Source organism: Aphelocoma coerulescens, chromosome 17 (genome assembly GCF_041296385.1).
Source record: "Aphelocoma coerulescens isolate FSJ_1873_10779 chromosome 17, UR_Acoe_1.0, whole genome shotgun sequence".
Classification (NCBI taxonomy): domain Eukaryota; kingdom Metazoa; phylum Chordata; class Aves; order Passeriformes; family Corvidae; genus Aphelocoma; species Aphelocoma coerulescens.
In genome coordinates, this window is record NC_091030.1 from 7,133,968 (window position 1) to 7,154,965 (window position 20,998).

The window sequence follows — 20,998 nt, forward strand, 5'->3', positions numbered from 1 at the left end:
TCCTGCCTGCTTCCAGTGGGCTGGAGCCAAGGGCAGGGCTTCCAGGAACCAACGCCATGTGTCCCTGTGCCGTCCTGGCTCTGATTTGCTTTTCCAGAAGAACAATCTGGGAGATCTCCCACAAGAAACATCTTTCATTTTCTCACTGTTGGCCTTCACCAGCAGTTTTTAAATGAAAAAGAAATTTCCAGATTGAGTTGGTACTTGCAGTTCTCTCTTGCTTTGCCCCTGTCCCACTGAGTAGCTGCAGTAGCTCCAGGAGAGCAAATGCAGAGGGTGAAGCCTTTAGTGCTCCAACACATTTCATACAGATCAGTCCCAAGTGCTGGAGGGTTTTCTGCCAGCCAGGGCAGAGCTCCTCTGTCAGTGTGCAAATGGATGTAGCTTTGAATGGATTTTTTAAAAATTTTCTTTCCTCAGTGGTGCCATGAGAGTCTTTTATGGTACCAGTGTGTGATTCAGGGACATTGGACCAAAGTTAAACCAACCCATTGCTCACCTGGCTGAGTCTCTTTTTAGAAATCTGGAACACAAACTCCATTTTTGTGTGTTCCCATGAAGATTCTCATTACACCATAAAACACACACGAATCCTTTCCTTCTTTCCATCTCTTATCAACAGATGTTCTACCAGTCCTGTGATTGAATGTGGAAAGGAATTGCACACTGACAGATGAGTTTTCTGTTAGAGATAAATTTCAAAGCTATTGTTTGCATCCTGCCCATTCCCCTCTCTCTCTGACAAACACAACAAGCAGTGGAGATGACAAAGAGCAGCTGGCATGAGCCTGCAGAGGTATGAGGAGCAAGGAGACTTGAAGCCTTCAGATGGGTGTGACGATGAAATGGAAACAGAAATTCTGGACTATGTGTGAACTTCATGAGCAGTCTCGCTACTGCTGGATGGAAGCAGCTTTGAGGCTTGCTGTCACTTCGAGTCTTGTACATTCCCCAGTGTGTTACAAGTGCAAGGCTTCTCCTAGGTTGCCAATAATATGTTCTACTGCATACCTTAAAATTATTTCAGCCACCTGTGCTTGGGTGAGGCTTCTCAAGACTCCATCAGGTTTAATTTCTCAGGAATTTTGTCAGACTGAGCACTTCCTTTGGTTTGGTCTCCAGCCCACACAAACAGCAGCTGCAGGGCTCTCACACGGCCATGCCCATCTACCTCAGCCATGGGCTGGCCTCGGGCTACTGAAGGACAAGGGTGTGGAGGCTGCCCTGGTCCAGCTCCAAGCCAAGCCTGGCCCATGGCATTGGCACACGCCTGCACTCCTGGCTGTATAAATACAGGCCTCCAGCTGGGGCTGTGTCCTCAGGGCTGCCCTCACCATGGCTCGCTGGCACATCCTGGCCTTGGCCCTGTGCTCCTACCTTGGGGTAGCCTGGGCTGCAACCGTAAGTACAAAGGCTGTGTTTGCACCCTAAGGCTGAAGGTTTTCTCCTTCTGCCATTTGTCTTTGGGACTGTGGGGGAATTGCTGCTGCCTGTCTGCCCCAAAGGGCACCTGTAGGACACCTGCACAGCTCCAGTGGCACCTGTGGGCTTTCCATAAGGGACCAAGGGTGTGGATGGGCAGGGTGGGATGTGAGTGTGTGGCAAGGTGGGAAGCCAGAGTTATGAAGGACAGAGCAATGGATTTTCTCTTCTCCATGGTACCACCTGTAGCTGGGGGTGGTGCTCACCGAGGGAGGATTTGTGGAAGGTGAGAGTAAGAAACTGGGACTCTTTGGGAGCTACGTCGACATCTTCAGAGGGATTCCCTTTGCTGCCCCTCCAAAGACTCTGGAAGATCCCCAACCTCATCCTGGCTGGGATGGTAAGATCCAGCTTTTGAATGCCTTTGGTTTGGGGTTTTATTTTTGCTTCCCTCTCTTTAATCTGGTACATATGGGAAACAGTACAGCATACTACTCAGACTGGTCACAAAGGCTGGGGCAGCTTTGCTGCCACTGCACTGGACTCAGAGAGGAAAGGATGGGTGGACAGACACCTGGCAACCAGAGAATGGAGCTGATGCCCTTAACTGGGACATGCTGTCTTCCCTTTCTCCTCTCAGGAACGTTGAAAGCAACAACATTCAAAAATCGCTGTGTGCAAATGAAGCTGACACAGACTGATGTCCGTGGCAGTGAGGACTGTCTGTACCTGAACATCTGGATCCCTCAAGGGAGGAAAGAGGGTATGTGCTTGGCAGGGACCTGGGCAGGAGATCCCCACCTGCCTTTCCTGGGCAAATTTTTCTGGAGCATCTCTCAGCAGTTATGGTCCATAGTGGGCAGGTGCTGAGCAGTGATTTTCAGGGGGAAAGGTGGCAACTGTGTCAGACAACGTCCCTCACCTTCACCCTGTTGGGAGCCTCAGCCTCTTGTGCAGAGCAGGGACTTTTTTGGCCACGGGCTCTTACAGAGCATCAAGTCAGCTCCTGGCCAGGTGGAACGATGCTCAGGGAGGGGATGAGGGGATGGAGGGGCAGCACCTTCCAGCTCTGTTGGGGCTCACTCTGCTCCTGTTCCGCTCCTGCCAGTCTCTACCAAGCTGCCCGTGATGGTTTTTATCTACGGCGGCGCCTTCCTAGTCGGAGGCAGCCAGGGAGCCAATTTCCTGGACAACTACCTGTACGACGGGGAGGAGATCGCAGTGCGGGGCAACGTCATCGTGGTGACCGTCAACTACCGCCTGGGGCCGCTGGGCTTCCTGAGCACCGGCGATGAAAACCTGCCAGGTACCTCTGCTGCTCGCTCTGTCCTGGATGCCCACTTTGTGATTTGTGCTGTGCCCCTGCTCACTGGTGGGTGATCTCTCTGTCCTTCAGGGAACTACGGGCTCAAGGACCAGCACATGGCCATTGCCTGGGTGAAGAGGAACATCAAGGCCTTTGGGGGTGACCCAGACAACATCACCATCTTTGGGGAATCGGCCGGTGCCGTCAGCGTCTCCCTGCAGGTCAGTTGTCCTTGTCAGACCAGAGCAGAGCCCCTTCTCTGTCAATCAGTGAGAGTGCCCCTTGGTACTCATCTGCTTTCCTCCCCACCTGCTGTCTCATGAACGTTCTGCCCTGGCCAGGACAGCAATGCTCAGCCTCAGTGCTTTGTAGCAGCTCCTCCTCCTTCAGCTTCATCAGTCGCACCACTGCAGCCATGTGTCCTGTGGAGAAACAGCCTCTACCTTCCATGTCCCCCTCCTCTGCTCCTCATCTCAGCATCTCACCTTTGAACTTCAAATCCTGAGACTGCTGAACACCTCAAGAGCTGGCAGTTTCCCTGGGACAGGTGCATGACCTGCAAGGCCATCTGCCTGGTTTGGCAGGCTGTGGTCTCCTCAGGAGTTTGTACCTAAAACCCTCTTGTTCCCATTTTGCCCCCCAGATGCTGTCCCCGAAGAACAAGGGCCTGTTCAAGAGAGCCATCAGCCAGAGTGGGGTTGGGGTCTGCAGCTGGGCCATCCAGAGGGACCCGCTCTTCTGGGCTAAACAGGTAACGTGCAAGTCTTGCCTGAAGGACTATAGAAACCAAAAAAGCAATTCCCTAGAGGAGAGCATGGCCAGGAAGGGATTGGGCAGGAGCTGTGCCAGACAAAGCTGTGGAAAGTCACTGCTTTGAGATTAAAACCAAATATAATCTGTCTCTGTAACAATTACCCCTGCCTTTGGGAGGCAACACTAGGATGTTTTTCTGTCTCTTCTCCTGCAGCTTGGAGAAAAGGTGGGCTGCTCCACAGACAACACTGCCATCTTGGCCAACTGCCTGCGCAGCTCTGATCCCAAAGCTTTGACGCTGGCCTACCACCTGCAGCTGACCAACCTGCCCCGTAAGTCCCCCAGCACATGACGTGGTCCATTACCCACCCTGAGCTCCCCAAGCTCTTGGCAGGACACTGGGTTGACTGCCAGGAGTGTTGAGGTGATGCTTGTGCCCGTCAGCAAAGGGACATAAATGAGAGCTCTTGCAGTCACCTTTCTGCAGTCAGGTGCACGTTGCACCAAATGAATGCTGCCCACCTCAGCCTGTTCTTGGGCTATGCCAGACCACTCCTCTGTGTTTCCTCAGCTCCTAACAGACTCTGCTCTTGTCTCCTGCTGCAGTGCCCCTGGTGCACACCCTCGCCCTCACTCCTGTCGTCGACGGGGATTTCCTCCCCGACATGCCAGAGAAGCTCTTTGCCAACGCTGCCGACATCGACTACCTGGCCGGGGTCAATGACATGGATGGGCACATCTTTGCCGGCGTGGATTTACCCGCCATCAACCGCCCGCTGGTGAAAATCACTGCGTGAGTGACAGATGCCCTTGGAGCCCTCAACAGGAGCCATCTTCTCTTCAGTGTAGCTCCCAAGCCCCAACGACTCAGGCTTGAGCGGACAGGCCACAGCCTTCATAACAGGATGTCGCTCCGAGCCTGGGTGCCCAGGCCTTGTGTTGCCGAATCCAGAGCCCTCAAGAGAAAGGACCAGGCAAGACCCCTGCCCGACCTGAAGCTGCTGGTCTGTAATTAATTAATGCCACTTGTCTTTTCAGGGAGCAGGTGTATGATTTGATCAAAGGCCTCACCGTGGACAGGGGCGAGGCTGGAGCCAATGCCACCTACAACATCTACACACAGACCTGGGGTGACACACCCACTCAGGAGGTCATGAAGAAGACAGTGGTGGACCTGATCACTGACTACATCTTCCTGATTCCCACACAGTGGGCACTGAACCTGCACCTGCAGAATGCCCAGTGAGCAGCTCAGCCCTTTGGCAGGAACCCAAAGCCAACCTGGGGGGAGCTTAAGAGGGCTCTGCTGTCCCCTCACAGCTGCTTATCCAGTCCCTTTCATTTCCCAGGAGTGGCAAGACCTACAACTACGTGTTCTCCCAGCCATCCCGCATGCCTGTCTACCCCAGCTGGGTCGGGGCAGACCATGCTGATGACCTGCAGTACGTGTTTGGGAAGCCTTTTGCCACCCCCCTTGGCTACCTGCCCAAGCACAGGACTGTCTCAAAGGCCATGATTGCTTACTGGACCAATTTTGCCAGGACCGGGTGAGTGGTTTGTGCTGTGATGCAGCACTTCAAGGTGCTGCTTTCACCCTGTAACTTTTCAGGATCATTCCCGGAAGTTCTCTGTCTTGGTGTTGTGATCAGGGCTCTGTGTCTCACAGTGCTTGAGTTTGCTCTGGGTCCTCCTCATCCATAGCACGCTTGGGGAGTGGAGAGGCATTTTCATGACTTGGGATCTCTGCCTCCACTTGATGAGGTTTACTCCTGAATCCTGGTGTTCAGGCAGGATGTCAGTCCCTGTGTGGAGTCAGGGATGATGCCAGTGGGGACTGAGGGAGGAGACTGCAGGTCATCAGCTCACTCCTGGCAGGCAGAATTCCTATTGCTTGTCCCAGTGTCCCAGTGTGTGCATGCACCTAAACTGCATCCCCAAGCTGCCCTGATAAAACTGAACCTCTATGTCTCCTTTTCCCCCAGTGATCCCAACACAGGCCATTCGGACGTGCCCGTTTCCTGGCCAGCCTACAGCAACGAGGGCAAGTACTACCTGGATATCAACAACAAGATGAACGAAAACTCTGTGAAGCAGGATCTGAGATCTGAGTATGTGACCTTCTGGAACTCGGTCTATCTGCAGCTGCCGCAGGTCGCCAACATCTCCCAGTCGGAGTAAATGTTCTGAACACTTAAAAGATCGTTCATTAAAGGCTTGCTTGTAACTGAGTGACTCTGGTTCTCTGTGTTTGCCATGACAGGATTTTCGTGCCAACATTAAGGTCAGGCAGGAAAGGACATCCATTCTGTGGGCAGTGTGTGTTCCCTGGCTGTGACACCCTAATGTCCCAGGGCAGCTGCTGACAGCTGGGGTCCAGTCTCTCCCTGCCCAGCTGGCTGTTGGCCCTGAGGTTGTTTTCCCTCTTTGCCCCTGTGAGCCCAGGCAGGACAGCCCCAGTCCTGACCTGTCCTCTGGATTTCCCCGTGTTACCATCAAGGTCCCTGCTACTACCAACCAGATCTTAGAGAGCTACAGGTGCAACAGGTGAATGCAAACCAGTCCTGACCTGTTGTTGATCTTGCACTGACATTGCTCAGGAATTGATGGGGCAGAATAAACCCATGGGGGATGTGATTCCCCACTGGTTTTAGGGCAGAGGCTGGACTGGATTGGGTTAAGGAGCTGCAGCTCTGGCCAGGGCAGGACAAGGAGCACAACTTTCCACAAACCTTGTTCACCACATGTCCCCATCCACACACAAGTGCTGGACCTGACCTGTCCAGGCTCTGGTACCCTGTTGTGGGAGCAGGTGGGCTCAACCATGCTGGAGCTGCCCCACAGGCCATGGCTGATGTGAAGAACCCAGGGCTGGTGGGGGACATTGGGGCCGTGCTGTGGATGCTGGGAGGAGAGCATGGGGTGTCACAGGTGATGGGACCCCTGTGTGTGTGTGTTGAGCTTCTCCATGCAGAGGAGCTGTAGGGTGGGGAGCCCAGCCCTGGGGTAAGCCAGGCTCAGGGAACCCCTGCAGTGGAACCAGCCTCCTGCCTGCTTCCAGTGGGCTGGAGCCAAGGGCAGGGCTTCCAGGAACCAACGCCATGTGTCCCTGTGCCGTCCTGGCTCTGATTTGCTTTTCCAGAAGAACAATCTGGGAGATCTCCCACAAGAAACATCTTTCATTTTCTCACTGTTGGCCTTCACCAGCAGTTTTTAAATGAAAAAGAAATTTCCAGATTGAGTTGGTACTTGCAGTTCTCTCTTGCTTTGCCCCTGTCCCACTGAGTAGCTGCAGTAGCTCCAGGAGAGCAAATGCAGAGGGTGAAGCCTTTAGTGCTCCAACACATTTCATACAGATCAGTCCCAAGTGCTGGAGGGTTTTCTGCCAGCCAGGGCAGAGCTCCTCTGTCAGTGTGCAAATGGATGTAGCTTTGAATGGATTTTTTAAAAATTTTCTTTCCTCAGTGGTGCCATGAGAGTCTTTTATGGTACCAGTGTGTGATTCAGGGACATTGGACCAAAGTTAAACCAACCCATTGCTCACCTGGCTGAGTCTCTTTTTAGAAATCTGGAACACAAACTCCATTTTTGTGTGTTCCCATGAAGATTCTCATTACACCATAAAACACACACGAATCCTTTCCTTCTTTCCATCTCTTATCAACAGATGTTCTACCAGTCCTGTGATTGAATGTGGAAAGGAATTGCACACTGACAGATGAGTTTTCTGTTAGAGATAAATTTCAAAGCTATTGTTTGCATCCTGCCCATTCCCCTCTCTCTCTGACAAACACAACAAGCAGTGGAGATGACAAAGAGCAGCTGGCATGAGCCTGCAGAGGTATGAGGAGCAAGGAGACTTGAAGCCTTCAGATGGGTGTGACGATGAAATGGAAACAGAAATTCTGGACTATGTGTGAACTTCATGAGCAGTCTCGCTACTGCTGGATGGAAGCAGCTTTGAGGCTTGCTGTCACTTCGAGTCTTGTACATTCCCCAGTGTGTTACAAGTGCAAGGCTTCTCCTAGGTTGCCAATAATATGTTCTACTGCATACCTTAAAATTATTTCAGCCACCTGTGCTTGGGTGAGGCTTCTCAAGACTCCATCAGGTTTAATTTCTCAGGAATTTTGTCAGACTGAGCACTTCCTTTGGTTTGGTCTCCAGCCCACACAAACAGCAGCTGCAGGGCTCTCACACGGCCATGCCCATCTACCTCAGCCATGGGCTGGCCTCGGGCTACTGAAGGACAAGGGTGTGGAGGCTGCCCTGGTCCAGCTCCAAGCCAAGCCTGGCCCATGGCATTGGCACACGCCTGCACTCCTGGCTGTATAAATACAGGCCTCCAGCTGGGGCTGTGTCCTCAGGGCTGCCCTCACCATGGCTCGCTGGCACATCCTGGCCTTGGCCCTGTGCTCCTACCTTGGGGTAGCCTGGGCTGCAACCGTAAGTACAAAGGCTGTGTTTGCACCCTAAGGCTGAAGGTTTTCTCCTTCTGCCATTTGTCTTTGGGACTGTGGGGGAATTGCTGCTGCCTGTCTGCCCCAAAGGGCACCTGCAGGACACCTGCACAGCTCCAGTGGCACCTGTGGGCTTTCCATAAGGGACCAAGGGTGTGGATGGGCAGGGTGGGATGTGAGTGTGTGGCAAGGTGGGAAGCCAGAGTTATGAAGGACAGAGCAATGGATTTTCTCTTCTCCATGGTACCACCTGTAGCTGGGGGTGGTGCTCACCGAGGGAGGATTTGTGGAAGGTGAGAGTAAGAAACTGGGACTCTTTGGGAGCTACGTCGACATCTTCAGAGGGATTCCCTTTGCTGCCCCTCCAAAGAGACTGGAAGATCCCCAACCTCATCCTGGTTGGGATGGTAAGATGCAGCTTTTGAATGCCTTTGGTTTGGGGTTTTATTTTTGCTTCTCTCTCTTTTAGTCTGTTTTTGTCAAGACAAAGATGTTCTTGCCTGCTTTCATCTACTAAGCAGGGCCAAGATAAAGCTCTTAGTCTCCTGAAAGGTCTGAGAGTCTGTGTCTAAATGTTCCCAAGCAACTCAAGTAACCCCAGGAAGTGACAGAACCAAAGCATGGCACCTGCACCTGCCCTCCCCACACCTTGGCTGTCCAGAGCTAGTTCACAGGGGAAAGTCTCCCACTTTGTCACTCAAACCGGTCACAGCAGCTGAGAGGCTCTTCTGCCTCTGCACTGGACTCAGAGAGGAAAGGATGGGTGGACAGACACCTGGCAACCAGAGAATGGAGCTGATGCCCTTAACTGGGACATGCTGTCTTCCCTTTCTCCTCTCAGGAACGTTGAAAGCAACAACATTCAAAAATCGCTGTGTGCAAATGAAGCTGACACAGACTGATGTCCGTGGCAGTGAGGACTGTCTGTACCTGAACATCTGGATCCCTCAAGGGAGGAAAGAGGGTATGTGCTTGGCAGGGACCTGGGCAGGAGATCCCCACCTGCCTTTCCTGGGCAAATTTTTCTGGAGCATCTCTCAGCAGTTATGGTCCATAGTGGGCAGGTGCTGAGCAGTGATTTTCAGGGGGAAAGGTGGCAACTGTGTCAGACAACGTCCCTCACCTTCACCCTGTTGGGAGCCTCAGCCTCTTGTGCAGAGCAGGGACTTTTTTGGCCACGGGCTCTTACAGGGCATCAAGTCAGCTCCTGGCCAGGTGGAACGATGCTCAGGGAGGGGATGAGGGGATGGAGGGGCAGCACCTTCCAGCTCTGTTGGGGCTCACTCTGCTCCTGTTCCGCTCCTGCCAGTCTCTACCAAGCTGCCCGTGATGGTTTTTATCTACGGCGGCGCCTTCCTAGTCGGAGGCAGCCAGGGAGCCAATTTCCTGGACAACTACCTGTACGACGGGGAGGAGATCGCAGTGCGGGGCAACGTCATCGTGGTGACCGTCAACTACCGCCTGGGGCCGCTGGGCTTCCTGAGCACCGGCGATGAAAACCTGCCAGGTACCTCTGCTGCTCGCTCTGTCCTGGATGCCCACTTTGTGATTTGTGCTGTGCCCCTGCTCACTGGTGGGTGATCTCTCTGTCCTTCAGGGAACTACGGGCTCAAGGACCAGCACATGGCCATTGCCTGGGTGAAGAGGAACATCAAGGCCTTTGGGGGTGACCCAGACAACATCACCATCTTTGGGGAATCGGCCGGTGCCGTCAGCGTCTCCCTGCAGGTCAGTTGTCCTTGTCAGACCAGAGCAGAGCCCCTTCTCTGTCAATCAGTGAGAATGCCCCTTGGTACTCATCTGCTTTCCTCCCCACCTGCTGTCTCATGAATGTTCTGCCCTGGCCAGGACAGCAATGCTCAGCCTCAGTGCTTTGTAGCAGCTCCTCCTCCTTCAGCTTCATCAGTCGCACCACTGCAGCCATGTGTCCTGTGGAGAAACAGCCTCTACCTTCCATGTCCCCCTCCTCTGCTCCTCATCTCAGCATCTCACCTTTGAACTTCAAATCCTGAGACTGCTGAACACCTCAAGAGCTGGCAGTTTCCCTGGGACAGGTGCATGACCTGCAAGGCCATCTGCCTGGTTTGGCAGGCTGTGGTCTCCTCAGGAGTTTGTACCTAAAACCCTCTTGTTCCCATTTTGCCCCCCAGATGCTGTCCCCGAAGAACAAGGGCCTGTTCAAGAGAGCCATCAGCCAGAGTGGGGTTGGGGTCTGCAGCTGGGCCATCCAGAGGGACCCGCTCTTCTGGGCTAAACAGGTAACGTGCAAGTCTTGCCTGAAGGACTATAGAAACCAAAAAAGCAATTCCCTAGAGGAGAGCATGGCCAGGAAGGGATTGAGCAGGAGCTGTGCCAGACAAAGCTGTGGAAAGTCACTGCTTTGAGATTAAAACCAAATATAATCTGTCTCTATAACAATTACCCCTGCCTTTGGGAGGCAACACTAGGATGTTTTTCTTTCTCTTCTCCTGCAGCTTGGAGAAAAGGTGGGCTGCTCCACAGACAACACCACCATCTTGGCCAACTGCCTGCGCAGCTCTGATCCCAAAGCTTTGACGCTGGCCTACCACCTGCAGCTGACCAACCTGCCCCGTAAGTCCCCCAGCACATGATGTGGTCCATTACCCACCCTGGGCTCCCCAAGCTCTTGGCAGGACACTGGGTTGACTGCCAGGAGTATTGAGGTGATGCTTGTGCCCGTCAGCAAAGGGACATAAATGAGAGCTCTTGCAGTCACCTTTCTGCAGTCAGGTGCACGTTGCAGCAGAGGAATGCTGCCCACCATGCAATGGCAGCAGTGGCAGAGGGATTATCCAAGGGCTCTGCCTTGGCCTCAGAGCAACTGTTTGGGCTTCCTGTTCTGTGAAAGCATCAAGAGCAATCCCAGAATACAGCTCGTAAATAATAAAAAAAAAAAGTTCACATCCCTGCTATTTCTATTTGAGTCGCTGGGTGGAGTGTAGGATCGCTGCTGCTTTTGCTGCCTGTGGGGATTCCTTTGCCAAGAAGATTCTCTTCCTGGTGCTCCTGGTCACAAACCACAGCGTTTAGCCTGGCTCAGAACAGAGTGGCTAAACCACTGCTGCGCAACTGCACAGTCTGGGGCTGGCTGTCCTGACAAGCAGACAGCATGGCCAGGTGGGATGCAAAGCTCAGCTCTTTCCTATCTTTTTGCGGAAGGGATTTGCAGGAGGAGAGGATTTATGGATGTTACCAGGTGGTGCTTGCCTGGCAGATCTCTTGCTTTTCTCCTTCAGCCATAGCCATGAGGTTTACACCCCATCTGGGTGACATCCTGCCCATACTGAAGCCACTGCTCAAGCTGTCATTCACCTCAGCCTGTTTTCTCCCAAGCTCTTTGAGTCATGGGCTATGCCAGACCACTCCTCTGTGTTTCCTCAGCTCCTAACAGACTCTGCTCTTGTCTCCTGCTGCAGTGCCCCTGGTGCACACCCTCGCCCTCACTCCTGTCGTCGATGGGGATTTCCTCCCCGACATGCCAGAGAAGCTCTTTGCCAACGCTGCCGACATCGACTACCTGGCCGGGGTCAATGACATGGATGGGCACATCTTTGCCGGCGTGGATTTACCCGCCATCAACCGCCCGCTGGTGAAAATCACTGCGTGAGTGACAGATGCCCTTGGAGCCCTCAACAGGAGCCATCTTCTCTTCAGTGTAGCTCCCAAGCCCCAACGACTCAGGCTTGAGCGGACAGGCCACAGCCTTCATAACAGGATGTTGCTCCGAGCCTGGGTGCCCAGGCCTTGTGTTGCCGAATCCAGAGCCCTCAAGAGAAAGGACCAGGCAAGACCCCTGCCCGACCTGAAGCTGCTGGTCTGTAATTAATTAATGCCACTTGTCTTTTCAGGGAGCAGGTGTATGATTTGATCAAAGGCCTCACCGTGGACAGGGGCGAGGCTGGAGCCAACGCCACCTACAACATCTACACACAGACCTGGGGTGACACACCCACTCAGGAGGTCATGAAGAAGACAGTGGTGGACCTGATCACTGACTACATCTTCCTGATTCCCACACAGTGGGCACTGAACCTGCACCTGCAGAATGCCCAGTGAGCAGCTCAGCCCTTTGGCAGGAACCCAAAGCCAACCTGGGGGGAGCTTAAGAGGGCTCTGCTGTCCCCTCACAGCTGCTTATCCAGTCCCTTTCATTTCCCAGGAGTGGCAAGACCTACAACTACGTGTTCTCCCAGCCGTCCCGCATGCCTGTCTACCCCAGCTGGGTCGGGGCAGACCATGCTGATGACCTGCAGTACGTGTTTGGGAAGCCTTTTGCCACCCCCCTGGGCTACCTGCCCAAGCACAGGACTGTCTCAAAGGCCATGATTGCTTACTGGACCAATTTTGCCAGGACCGGGTGAGTGATTCCCATTCCACATTTGGGGCTTGATGCAGCACTTCAGGCTGCTGGTTTTGTCCAGTAAGTTTCAGGATCATTCCCAAAAGCAGGGTGTTCCATGTCTGTATTTCTTATTCCTGAATCCTAATGTTCATACCAAAGTTAAGTCCCTGTGTGAAGCTGGGATGATGCCAGTGGGGACTGAGGGAGGAGATTGCAGGTCATCAACTCACTCCTGGCAGGCAGAATTCCTATTGCTTGTGCCAGGGTCAACTCTCTCTTTTTTCTCACTTAAAGTCTCACTTGAGCAGACAAAGTCCCTGCCAAAAACCTCAAAACTGTGTTTCTGTGTCTCCTTTTCCCCCAGTGATCCCAACACAGGCCATTCGGACGTGCCCGTTTCCTGGCCAGCCTACAGCAACGAGGGCAAATACTACCTGGATATCAACAACAAGATGAACGAAAACTCTGTGAAGCAGGACCTGAGATCCCGGTTTGTGACCTTCTGGAACTCGGTCTATCTGCAGCTGCCGCAGGTCGCCAACATCTCCCAGTCGGAGTAAATGTTCTAAAGCTAAGAAAGAGACATATTTTAGAGATCATTAAAGGCTTGCTTGTAACTGAGTGACTCTGGTTGTCTGTGTGTTTGCCATGACAGGAGTTTCTCGCTAATGTCAAGGTCAGGCAGGAAAGGACATCCATCCTGTGGGCAGTGTGTGCTCCCCTGGCTGTGACAGCCAGTGCTGGACAAGCTGTCCTTGTGGCAAATTTTATTCTCACCCTCACCTTCATCTCCTTCATCTGCCACCTTTTGTGGCATCAAACATTGCTGGGATGAAGACTGAAATTCTTAGGAAGCAAAAGCTTGTTTTAATGAGAATTTACACCAGATTCCTTGCACGATCAGAGAAGTGGCGTACCGATGCATGTGAGCGTGTGCTCAGTCAGGGCTGTTTTCCTTCATTGTCCAGGCAGGACGGGGACAAAATAACACACGGGGGAGGTGCTTCTGCACGTGTTTATGGTCACAAGCCGGGCTGAGCAGCCGCAGGTCCGAGCAGGACAGGGCGAGCTCCGGCCGCCCTCAGGCCTCGCCCAGGCCGCCCTCAGGCCTCGCCCTCCCCACACGCCGAGCGCGCCGCTGCCGCCTCGGAACCGCCGTGCGGCGGAACCTTCGTGCCGCGGCCCGCGGGGGGGCGCCGGGCCAGAGCGGCGGGGCAGCGATGGCGGCGGGGCGGCAGCGGGGCCCGCGGGGCTCGGCCGTGCTGGAGCTGCCCCGCGCCCCGCGCTTGGTGTGCGTGGAGTACCCGGGGCTCGTCCGGGACGTCGGGGCCATGCTGCGGACGCTGGGAGGAGAGCAGGGAGTGTCGCGGGTGAGGGGGCGCGGGGGCTGTGGGGCGGGTGGCCACTCGCTGGGCAGAGGGTGAGGGGCGGCGAGACCGGGCCTGTGCCTGGGCGGGGGGCTGGGGGCAAGAGGAGGCCGGGGCGAGCCCCTACGTGGGACCCCTTGTAGGAGTCGTTCCAACCCAGCATGTCCCTACGCAGGGCCCACGTGTGGTTTGGGGGTGATGCCGCTTCCCTGCTGTCCCTGAGCAGGGATTCAGGCGGTGTCTGGTAAAATCATAGTATGGTTTGGGTTGGAAGGGACCATAAATGTCATTGAATTCCACCCTCTTGCCGTGGGCAGGAACACCTTCCACTAGACCAGCTTGCTCCAACCTGACCTTGGACACTTCCAGGGATGGGGCAGCCACAGCTTCTGTGGGCACCCTGTGCCAGGGCCTCCCCACCCTCACAGGGAACAATTTCTTCCTCACATCCAGGGTATTATATTTCTCATTTATTTATTTCTTCCTAATACCCAGGATGGGAGAGGCTGCACACCCCTGTGATGTGCTGCAGGTGTTGGTGGGGCAGCAATGATCCCCCTGAGACTGTGTGAGGGGAACAGCGGTGCCCATGGCAGCATGTGGGGCTGGAGGCTGGCACAGGAGTGTGGGGCTGTGTGGGTGGGATGCTGACAGGGGCTCTGCCTGCCCTTGCTGACAGATCTACGCCGACCCTGCCAAAAGGCTGGAGCTGTATTTCCGCCCCAAGGACCCCTACTGCCACCCCGTGTGTGCCAACCGCTTCCCCACCTCCACCATGCTGCTCAGGGTGAGGAGGAGGACCAAGAAGAAGCAGCAGTTGGACACCGAGGAACAAATCCAGCCAGAAGTCCAGTTTGAGATGGAGATTCTTGGGATTGTCACCACTGTTTACAAATTTCAAGGTAACCCTTGGGCTTGTGTGCACGTGGCTTGGAGATGAGGATGTTTGGTGGGAAAGGGAAGTGTTTCCCTTTAACCAGCTGAGGACTGGAAGGAAAGTCAAGTGTCCTGTTGTTACAGCCTCCTTGATGGATAAACCTTTGTATAAACTTACCAGATTCCTGCTCCTTAAAGCTGAGTGTGAGAAATATTGTTGCATTCACAACAAAGTTCACAATGTTTTAACCCTTGTTTCTTACAGGAATGTCTGATTTCCAGTACCTGGCAATGCACTCTGGCCCTGATGGCAAACAAACCTCCATGTATGACAAAGTCCTGATGCTCAAACCAGAGAAGGAAGAATTTTTCAATAGGGACTTACCTCTTTACATCCCACCACCCATTTTCTCACGTCTGGACACTCCCATTGACTATTTTTATCGCCCAGATATACAGCACAGGTCAGTGCCTTTTCTGATGATACATCTTCCATGTATTTCACCTATTGAATCTATTCCCTTGTGCTGTTTTATCCCTGTTGATTTGGCACAGCAGAGGCAAAAAAAAAAAATGCCCAGAAACTGCCTGGCAGTGGCAACCTCAGCGAAATCCCACTTGAGGATTTGCCAGGTGAGGGGAGCTGGGGATGTGGTGAAGATGATGCCTCTCCCAGCACACCTCACACAGTGTGGAGTGCAGGATACAGCCTCCTGCCTGCTTCCAGTGGGCTGGAGCCAAGGGCAGGGCTTCCAGGAACCAACGCCATGTGTCCCTGTGCCGTCCTGGCTCTGATTTGCTTTTCCAGAAGAACAATCTGGGAGATCTCCCACAAGAAACATCTTTCATTTTCTCACTGTTGGCCTTCACCAGCAGTTTTTAAATGAAAAAGAAATTTCCAGATTGAGTTGGTACTTGCAGTTCTCTCTTGCTTTGCCCCTGTCCCACTGAGTAGCTGCAGTAGCTCCAGGAGAGCAAATGCAGAGGGTGAAGCCTTTAGTGCTCCAACACATTTCATACAGATCAGTCCCAAGTGCTGGAGGGTTTTCTGCCAGCCAGGGCAGAGCTCCTCTGTCAGTGTGCAAATGGATGTAGCTTTGAGGTTTTAGGTTTCTTTCAAACTTAAATTTTCTTTTCTTCAATGGTGCCATGAGTGGTTTTATGGTACCAGTGTGTGATCAAGGGAGGTTGGACCAAAGTTAAACCAACCTACTGCTCACCCAGCTGAGTCCCTTTTGTCTTTCCCTGTTCCTTAGGGAGGGATACAACAATCCCCAGGTGTCTGGTGAGAACCTGATTGGCCTCAGCAGGGCCCGGCGCCCACACAATGCCATCTTTGTGAACTTTGATGATGAAGAGATCCCGACTAAACCCCTGGATGCTGCTGTCCAGAACTGGAAGAAAGTGTGCACCAATCCTGTGGATAAAAAGGTGGAGGAAGAGCTGAGAAAGGTGTGTGCCTTACTCCTGACCTGAGCACTGTCCCACAGCAAGTTGGGGAGGAAAAAGTGAATTTTTTTCCCCAGAAATTCTTGGTGATTGTAAGTGAGGATGAGCAGATGCTACTGACACTGCTGTGTTCAGTTCTATTCTGCAAGTCAAGGTTTGAATCTCTGGCCAGCTCACATTAAGCCCCTTTTTGTGCCACGAGTTCTTACATTACCATCCAGTAGCTCAAACTTGAGGGCCAAAGGCCCTGATACAGAACTAGGTCCACTTGGAAAGCTGCTCTGCCCTTGGTAACCCCCTTCCCACTGTTCTGTGGGTGTTTGTGTGTTACTTTAGCTCTTTGAAGTCCGTCCTGTGTGGTCTCGGAATGCAGTGAAGGCCAATATCAGTGTCCATCCGGACAAGCTGAAGCTGCTCCTGCCATATTTGGCCTATTACATGGTGAGTGCTGCATCTGTGAGCAAGGGAGTATCCCCTGGCTGCTCCTGGTCCTTTACCACTTCTGAGGTCCTACCACCAAGTACCTGAGCCTAATTTTATGTAATGAGACAGAGGGAAGGAAATGCTTTGGAACTAAAGTTGAAGCCAAGGAGGATTGGGTCACTATTTGCTCCATAGGTTGTAATCACCTTTGCAGGTCAGTCAGACACTCTGAGTGACTGTTCACCTGGCAGTGGTAGAATTTTTCCACACAAACAAGACTGTGACCTTGCAGGTTGGTTTGTAAAAGCACACAAATATTTGTGCTTTGATGCTTTGATTGCCAAGTTTCAGTGTATAAATAGTGCCATGGCAAGTGAGCAAAGAGCTGGTAAAACAAATATCTTTGGGCAATGAGGGGAAATACTAGAACTTTCCAAGAACCTCTGTAACTCTGTAATGAAGGAAAGTGCATGTTTTTGTAACCATCTTCCCTCCTGTGTTTGTGCAGTTAACAGGTCCTTGGAGAAGCTTATGGGTTAGGTTTGGGTATGACCCCAGAAAACACCCTGAAGCAAAGATTTATCAAGTACTGGACTTCCGAATTCGCTGTGGAATGAAATATGGTAAAAGGGCCCAACCCACAGAGCTGCTCTCTCTGCTTTCTGGTTAATCCTGGTAGTACTTTTCTTTTTACGTGTTTTTCAAACTCTTTTGCCATATTTCTGCTCTGATGAACATGTCACCTCCTGAGCGCCTTGCTTACTGTAGTTCTTTCCAAACTCCTGTAATAGTTTCTTTCATAGTGTGCAATATGTCTTTCCTCATTTGGCACATTCTAAACTCTGACCTTCCTCCTCCATATGTACCAAGCCCAAGTGGGTGTAGCAGAGCATCCTCCTCCTCACCCAGGGGAGGCACCAAGCAGGAGTTCTGGTGCTCATATAGCAGCTTTTCCTCAAGGGTCTCAGCATCTCCTGCAGGGTGCTGGGTCTCAGACCTTGGATGTGGGGTTCCCTGCTCTGATTTTGCAGAGGACAAGTTGAGGAAAAGGAGTTTCTGATGTCATCTAACAAATCCATGACAGAGCTGGCATCCACTCATTGACATCAGGTCACATTTCCAAGTTAAAGGGTTTTGTTGATCTCTTCTCCCCACCCTGCTAAAATCTGCATATCCCAAAGACCAGCCTGCCCTTCTTACACCAGTCCAGCCCTTGTGTTCCTGAGCTGGGGATATTCTGCAGGGTGCTCACCCTCAGTTCATTACTGGTTTTTGGTTTTCCCCTCTAGGTTATGCTGCTACTGACATGCCTGTGAAAGCAAAACGCAGCACATACAACTACAGCCTGCCCATCACTGTCAAGAAACAAGGTATGCTGGGCCAGAGGGGCTGCCTGGCTCTTCTGTTTCTCTGTCACAGCCTAGTCACAGATGGTGAAGGGTCTTCCTGTGTCCTAGCAGAGACAAAACTGGAGCTTGTTTTCTGGTTATAATATTGCTGCTGTTAAGCCAGTAGAAAAATCTCCTGCTGGGAAGTGTTGTGGGAGTCTGGCTGAGCCACAATATCTGTTAGCAGGCAGGAGAGAGTTCTGCAAGCCACACTGGGAATTCAGCATTCACTGAGGTGCAGAGAATGGGGGAGTTCTCTTTTCTCTGTCAACGGAGAGTAGAAAAGGTTAAAGTTACAAACAAATGGACTCTGGAAAAAGCTGCCCAACTCAGCACCCTTCCTGGGACTGTCCAGTAACATCTCTGAAGAAGGAACAGAGCACATGCTCTGTTGCTGGTTGGTCTGGTTTTGTTGAATCAACAGAGAAGTGACAGTACAATATGAAAGATGTCCCTAATTAGGACTCTTTGTTTTCCTTTCAGGAAGTCACACAGTCAGTGTCCATGGCCTGAAACAGGGGCTGGGTACAGCTGGTACATCTGGGGCAAAAAAGTCCCCCTCCAGCAGGTACAAGCTGAAGGTAAGCATGACCTTTTATACCGAAATCTTGAAATATCTCAGTGAAATAGGGATGTTTCCTTGTTTATCAGTCCTCAAGGGATCAGCTGTGAGTGAGCTGATGTGCTCAGGTTTACCTGGGAAGCTCCTAGTTGGACATGGCACTATGGGACATCATCTGAATGTATTTCTTACATGCTGCAAGTGGGATTGGTGCTCTCCAGCCTAGTCTTAGATGTGACGGGCATTTTGCTTCAATTGATAAAACTGGAACTTCATGGGCAGCGAAGTGCAAAAAAATCACCATGTCTTTATCAGGTCATGCTGCAAAATCCAACAGGGTGGAATAAATAAATGAGTCTTGCTCTTCCCTTTTTGCTAGAATGAAGCCCATGCTGCACTGCTAGGCAGTGACAGGCTGCAGACAGGTTGGAGAGGTGAAGTGTTTTCTCTGCACAGCAGTGCTGGTGTGACTGTGGCTGCAGGGATATTCTGGCATTCCTCATTCAGCTTTATCTTCTGCCATGTACAGATCCATGCCTTAGAACTTGTTTCTCTTGGAAGTACCTTCTTCTTGAATCAGCCCATTGGAAGTACTTTCAGTTGTGCCAGAGTTGTCCTGTTACACCATAAAATGCACATGAATCCTTTCCTTCTTTCCTCCTCTTAGGAATCTGTCTACGTTTTCCGAGAAGGAGCCTTACCCCCTTATCGACAGATGTTCTACCAGCTCTGTGACTTAAATGTGGAAAGGTACTGCACACTGACAGAGACAGATTTCAAAGCTTGTTGTTTATACCCTGTCATTCACCCCTCTCCCCTTGAGCAGGAACATCAGAGGTGTTCAGTTTCTCAATAAAAACAGAACAGCCTTTTTACCCATGAACTTCCTTTCCCATCTGACAATTACCTGGATAACCAACTGTGCTATTCCAGCTCAGTGAAGTGAAATGGAAATAAATCAGTCTGTCTCATCTGAAACTCACATCTGAGTGCAGAAGATTAACGTTTCCTTCCCTTTTGCTGCTCTTTAGCCTGCAGAAGATCATCCATCGGAATGACGGCACGGAGTCGGAATGCACGGAGCGGGACGGATGGTGCCTTGCCAAGACAAGTGATGACCTGAGGGACAGCATGTCCCTGATGATAAAGCAGATCATCAGATCCACCAGGCCTGGTAAGGATGCTTTGAACATGAGGATGTTGTAATTGGCACTGAGGCAGAAGTGTTCCTGCTTCTGCCCCCTCCTTTGTGTGTTCTTTGGGATGTAGCTCATTCCAGTATGGGAGCTGAAGCTGCTGGCCTGCAATGGGAATGTGGGTTGGCATTAGGGATGGCTGGGAGTTAAGGTTTTCTAGTTCATCTTCCCAGTAGCAACCCTTCAGCTTTTAAGTGTCTTTGCACAGTAATAATCAAGACTTTATTCTGACTGATGTATCTGTTGGTGGCATTTTACTTTTTATTGATGTTATTGATTGAACAAGAAGTGAGGAAATTATTTCGTTATGATGCTGGGCCAAAGCAATAATATCCCAGTGAATTGGGTCAGAATGAGGCAGGAGAGGAGCACTGCAGCTCTGCTGATGTTCTCCTTCCTGGAGTGTGGAGACGGATTGCTCTGGCTTGGTCAGATTCTGTTAAGATGTGCAACATTAGATGAGCCCCTGAGGCTGCTGCCTTCCTCTCACATGTATGAATTCAACTGCAAATGCCCCCAGGTTGCACTGAAAGAGGCATCACAGTGTCTTTCTTTCTTCCCAATTTAAGCTCTTTTCTCAAATACAACAAGCAGTGAAGATGGCAAAGAACAGCTGGCATACGAGTCTGGAGAGGATGAGGATGATGAAGAGGAGGAGGAGGAAGACTTCAAGCCTTCTGATGGGAGTGAAAATGAAATGGAGACAGAAATTCTGGACTATGTGTGAACTCAGTGAGCAGTCTGGCTGCTGTGGACAGAACTATCTCTGCTCTTGCTCCTTGAGAGCCAAGGGTTTGGCATCCCTGCCCAGGGTCTGGGAAAGCAGAGCTTGTATGAAGCTGATGATGATCTCTCTGCAGGGACTGCTGGTGGGCATCATTCTGGGTATTTGGGAGCCAGTGCCTGCATTTTCAGAATTGCTGGCTGAGAAACCCTCCAGCAAGCTCGGACTCAGCAAACTCCCAAGAGCGAGCCCAGAATCCAAACCAGCTGATAACACAGCAGGACAGGGGGAGAAGCTGCATTCCCAAATCTCTCCGTGTGTGGGCGTGCACTCTCTCCAGGTTGGTGGCCGTGTGGAAAATAGAAAAGGTGCCCAAGGAGATGCTGGGAGAAGAAGCACTGCAGAGCTCCTGGAGTCCCTAAGGCAGGTTCTGCCCTTCTGCTTGTCCAGAGGGAATGAAATTACTGTGCCATGCCTTCAGCACTGAGCCTCGCTGGTCATCTTGGAAATAAAGCCAGCAGGAAAATACACTTTCTGTCAGTGAATAATTCCCTTCCTGGGGCGTGAATGTTTGCTGTCCTCACTACCTGCTGCACTTCTCAGGTCTGTTTTGACTTCCCCAGTCAGCAGTTAACAAGGACTGAAGGCAGCTGGAAAAGGGGCAGAGCTTCAGGTTCACAGAAGTTGGCCACTGCCAGCTGGATTGTTCCCA

The 20,998-nt window shown here is 52.0% G+C and overlaps 3 protein-coding genes across 5 annotated transcripts; all 3 read left to right on the forward strand.

Moving 5' to 3' along the window:
• The first annotated feature begins 1,115 nt into the window (after positions 1–1,115).
• LOC138119800 (bile salt-activated lipase-like) lies at positions 1,116–5,709 on the forward strand. Of its 2 annotated transcripts, XM_069031977.1 has the most exons (11): positions 1,116–1,401; positions 1,672–1,822; positions 2,063–2,185; positions 2,531–2,728; positions 2,819–2,949; positions 3,372–3,479; positions 3,696–3,813; positions 4,088–4,274; positions 4,520–4,723; positions 4,831–5,028; positions 5,464–5,709. In XM_069031977.1, exons 1-11 carry the CDS (start codon positions 1,336–1,338, stop codon positions 5,657–5,659), a joined length of 1,680 nt encoding a protein of 559 aa, XP_068888078.1. In that variant the 5' UTR covers positions 1,116–1,335; the 3' UTR covers positions 5,660–5,709. The 2 variants fall into 2 exon arrangements, with proteins under 2 accessions (XP_068888078.1, XP_068888077.1); XM_069031976.1 differs by having other exon boundaries at positions 1,672–2,185.
• A 1,929-nt stretch (positions 5,710–7,638) lies between these two features.
• LOC138119804 (bile salt-activated lipase-like) lies at positions 7,639–12,923 on the forward strand. Of its 2 annotated transcripts, XM_069031987.1 has the most exons (11): positions 7,639–7,924; positions 8,195–8,345; positions 8,780–8,902; positions 9,248–9,445; positions 9,536–9,666; positions 10,089–10,196; positions 10,413–10,530; positions 11,376–11,562; positions 11,808–12,011; positions 12,119–12,316; positions 12,666–12,923. In XM_069031987.1, the coding sequence occupies exons 1-11, from the start codon at positions 7,859–7,861 to the stop codon at positions 12,859–12,861; spliced, it is 1,680 nt and encodes a 559-aa protein (XP_068888088.1). In that variant the 5' UTR covers positions 7,639–7,858; the 3' UTR covers positions 12,862–12,923. The 2 variants fall into 2 exon arrangements, with proteins under 2 accessions (XP_068888088.1, XP_068888087.1); XM_069031986.1 differs by lacking the exon at positions 8,195–8,345.
• Positions 12,924–13,409: 486 nt separating this feature from the next.
• On the forward strand, positions 13,410–20,816 carry GTF3C5 (general transcription factor IIIC subunit 5). The gene is made up of 11 exons (XM_069031497.1): positions 13,410–13,671; positions 14,348–14,570; positions 14,810–15,008; positions 15,801–15,996; positions 16,330–16,434; positions 16,925–17,039; positions 17,706–17,786; positions 18,288–18,385; positions 19,034–19,116; positions 19,398–19,540; positions 20,132–20,816. The coding sequence occupies exons 1-11, from the start codon at positions 13,522–13,524 to the stop codon at positions 20,287–20,289; spliced, it is 1,551 nt and encodes a 516-aa protein (XP_068887598.1). The 5' UTR covers positions 13,410–13,521; the 3' UTR covers positions 20,290–20,816.
• The last annotated feature ends 182 nt before the right edge of the window (positions 20,817–20,998 follow it).

Bases quoted from the DNA above. Each gene is read 5' to 3' on its own strand.
- LOC138119800 (XM_069031976.1), top strand. From the start codon at position 1,336: ATGGCTCGCTGGCACATCCTGGCCTTGGCCCTGTGCTCCTACCTTGGG. The intron at 4,275-4,519 runs GTGAGTGACAGA...TTGTCTTTTCAG, and splicing joins CCGCTGGTGAAAATCACTGC to GGAGCAGGTGTATGATTTGA. The intron at 5,029-5,463 runs GTGAGTGGTTTG...CTTTTCCCCCAG, and splicing joins ACCAATTTTGCCAGGACCGG to TGATCCCAACACAGGCCATT.
- LOC138119804 (XM_069031986.1), top strand. From the start codon at position 7,702: ATGGGCTGGCCTCGGGCTACTGAAGGACAAGGGTGTGGAGGCTGCCCT. The intron at 8,903-9,247 runs GTATGTGCTTGG...CGCTCCTGCCAG, and splicing joins CCCTCAAGGGAGGAAAGAGG to TCTCTACCAAGCTGCCCGTG. The intron at 9,446-9,535 runs GTACCTCTGCTG...TCTGTCCTTCAG, and splicing joins CGGCGATGAAAACCTGCCAG to GGAACTACGGGCTCAAGGAC.
- GTF3C5 (XM_069031497.1), top strand. From the start codon at position 13,522: ATGGCGGCGGGGCGGCAGCGGGGCCCGCGGGGCTCGGCCGTGCTGGAG. The intron at 15,997-16,329 runs GTGTGTGCCTTA...GTGTTACTTTAG, and splicing joins TGGAGGAAGAGCTGAGAAAG to CTCTTTGAAGTCCGTCCTGT. The intron at 17,040-17,705 runs GTAAAAGGGCCC...TTTCCCCTCTAG, and splicing joins TCGCTGTGGAATGAAATATG to GTTATGCTGCTACTGACATG.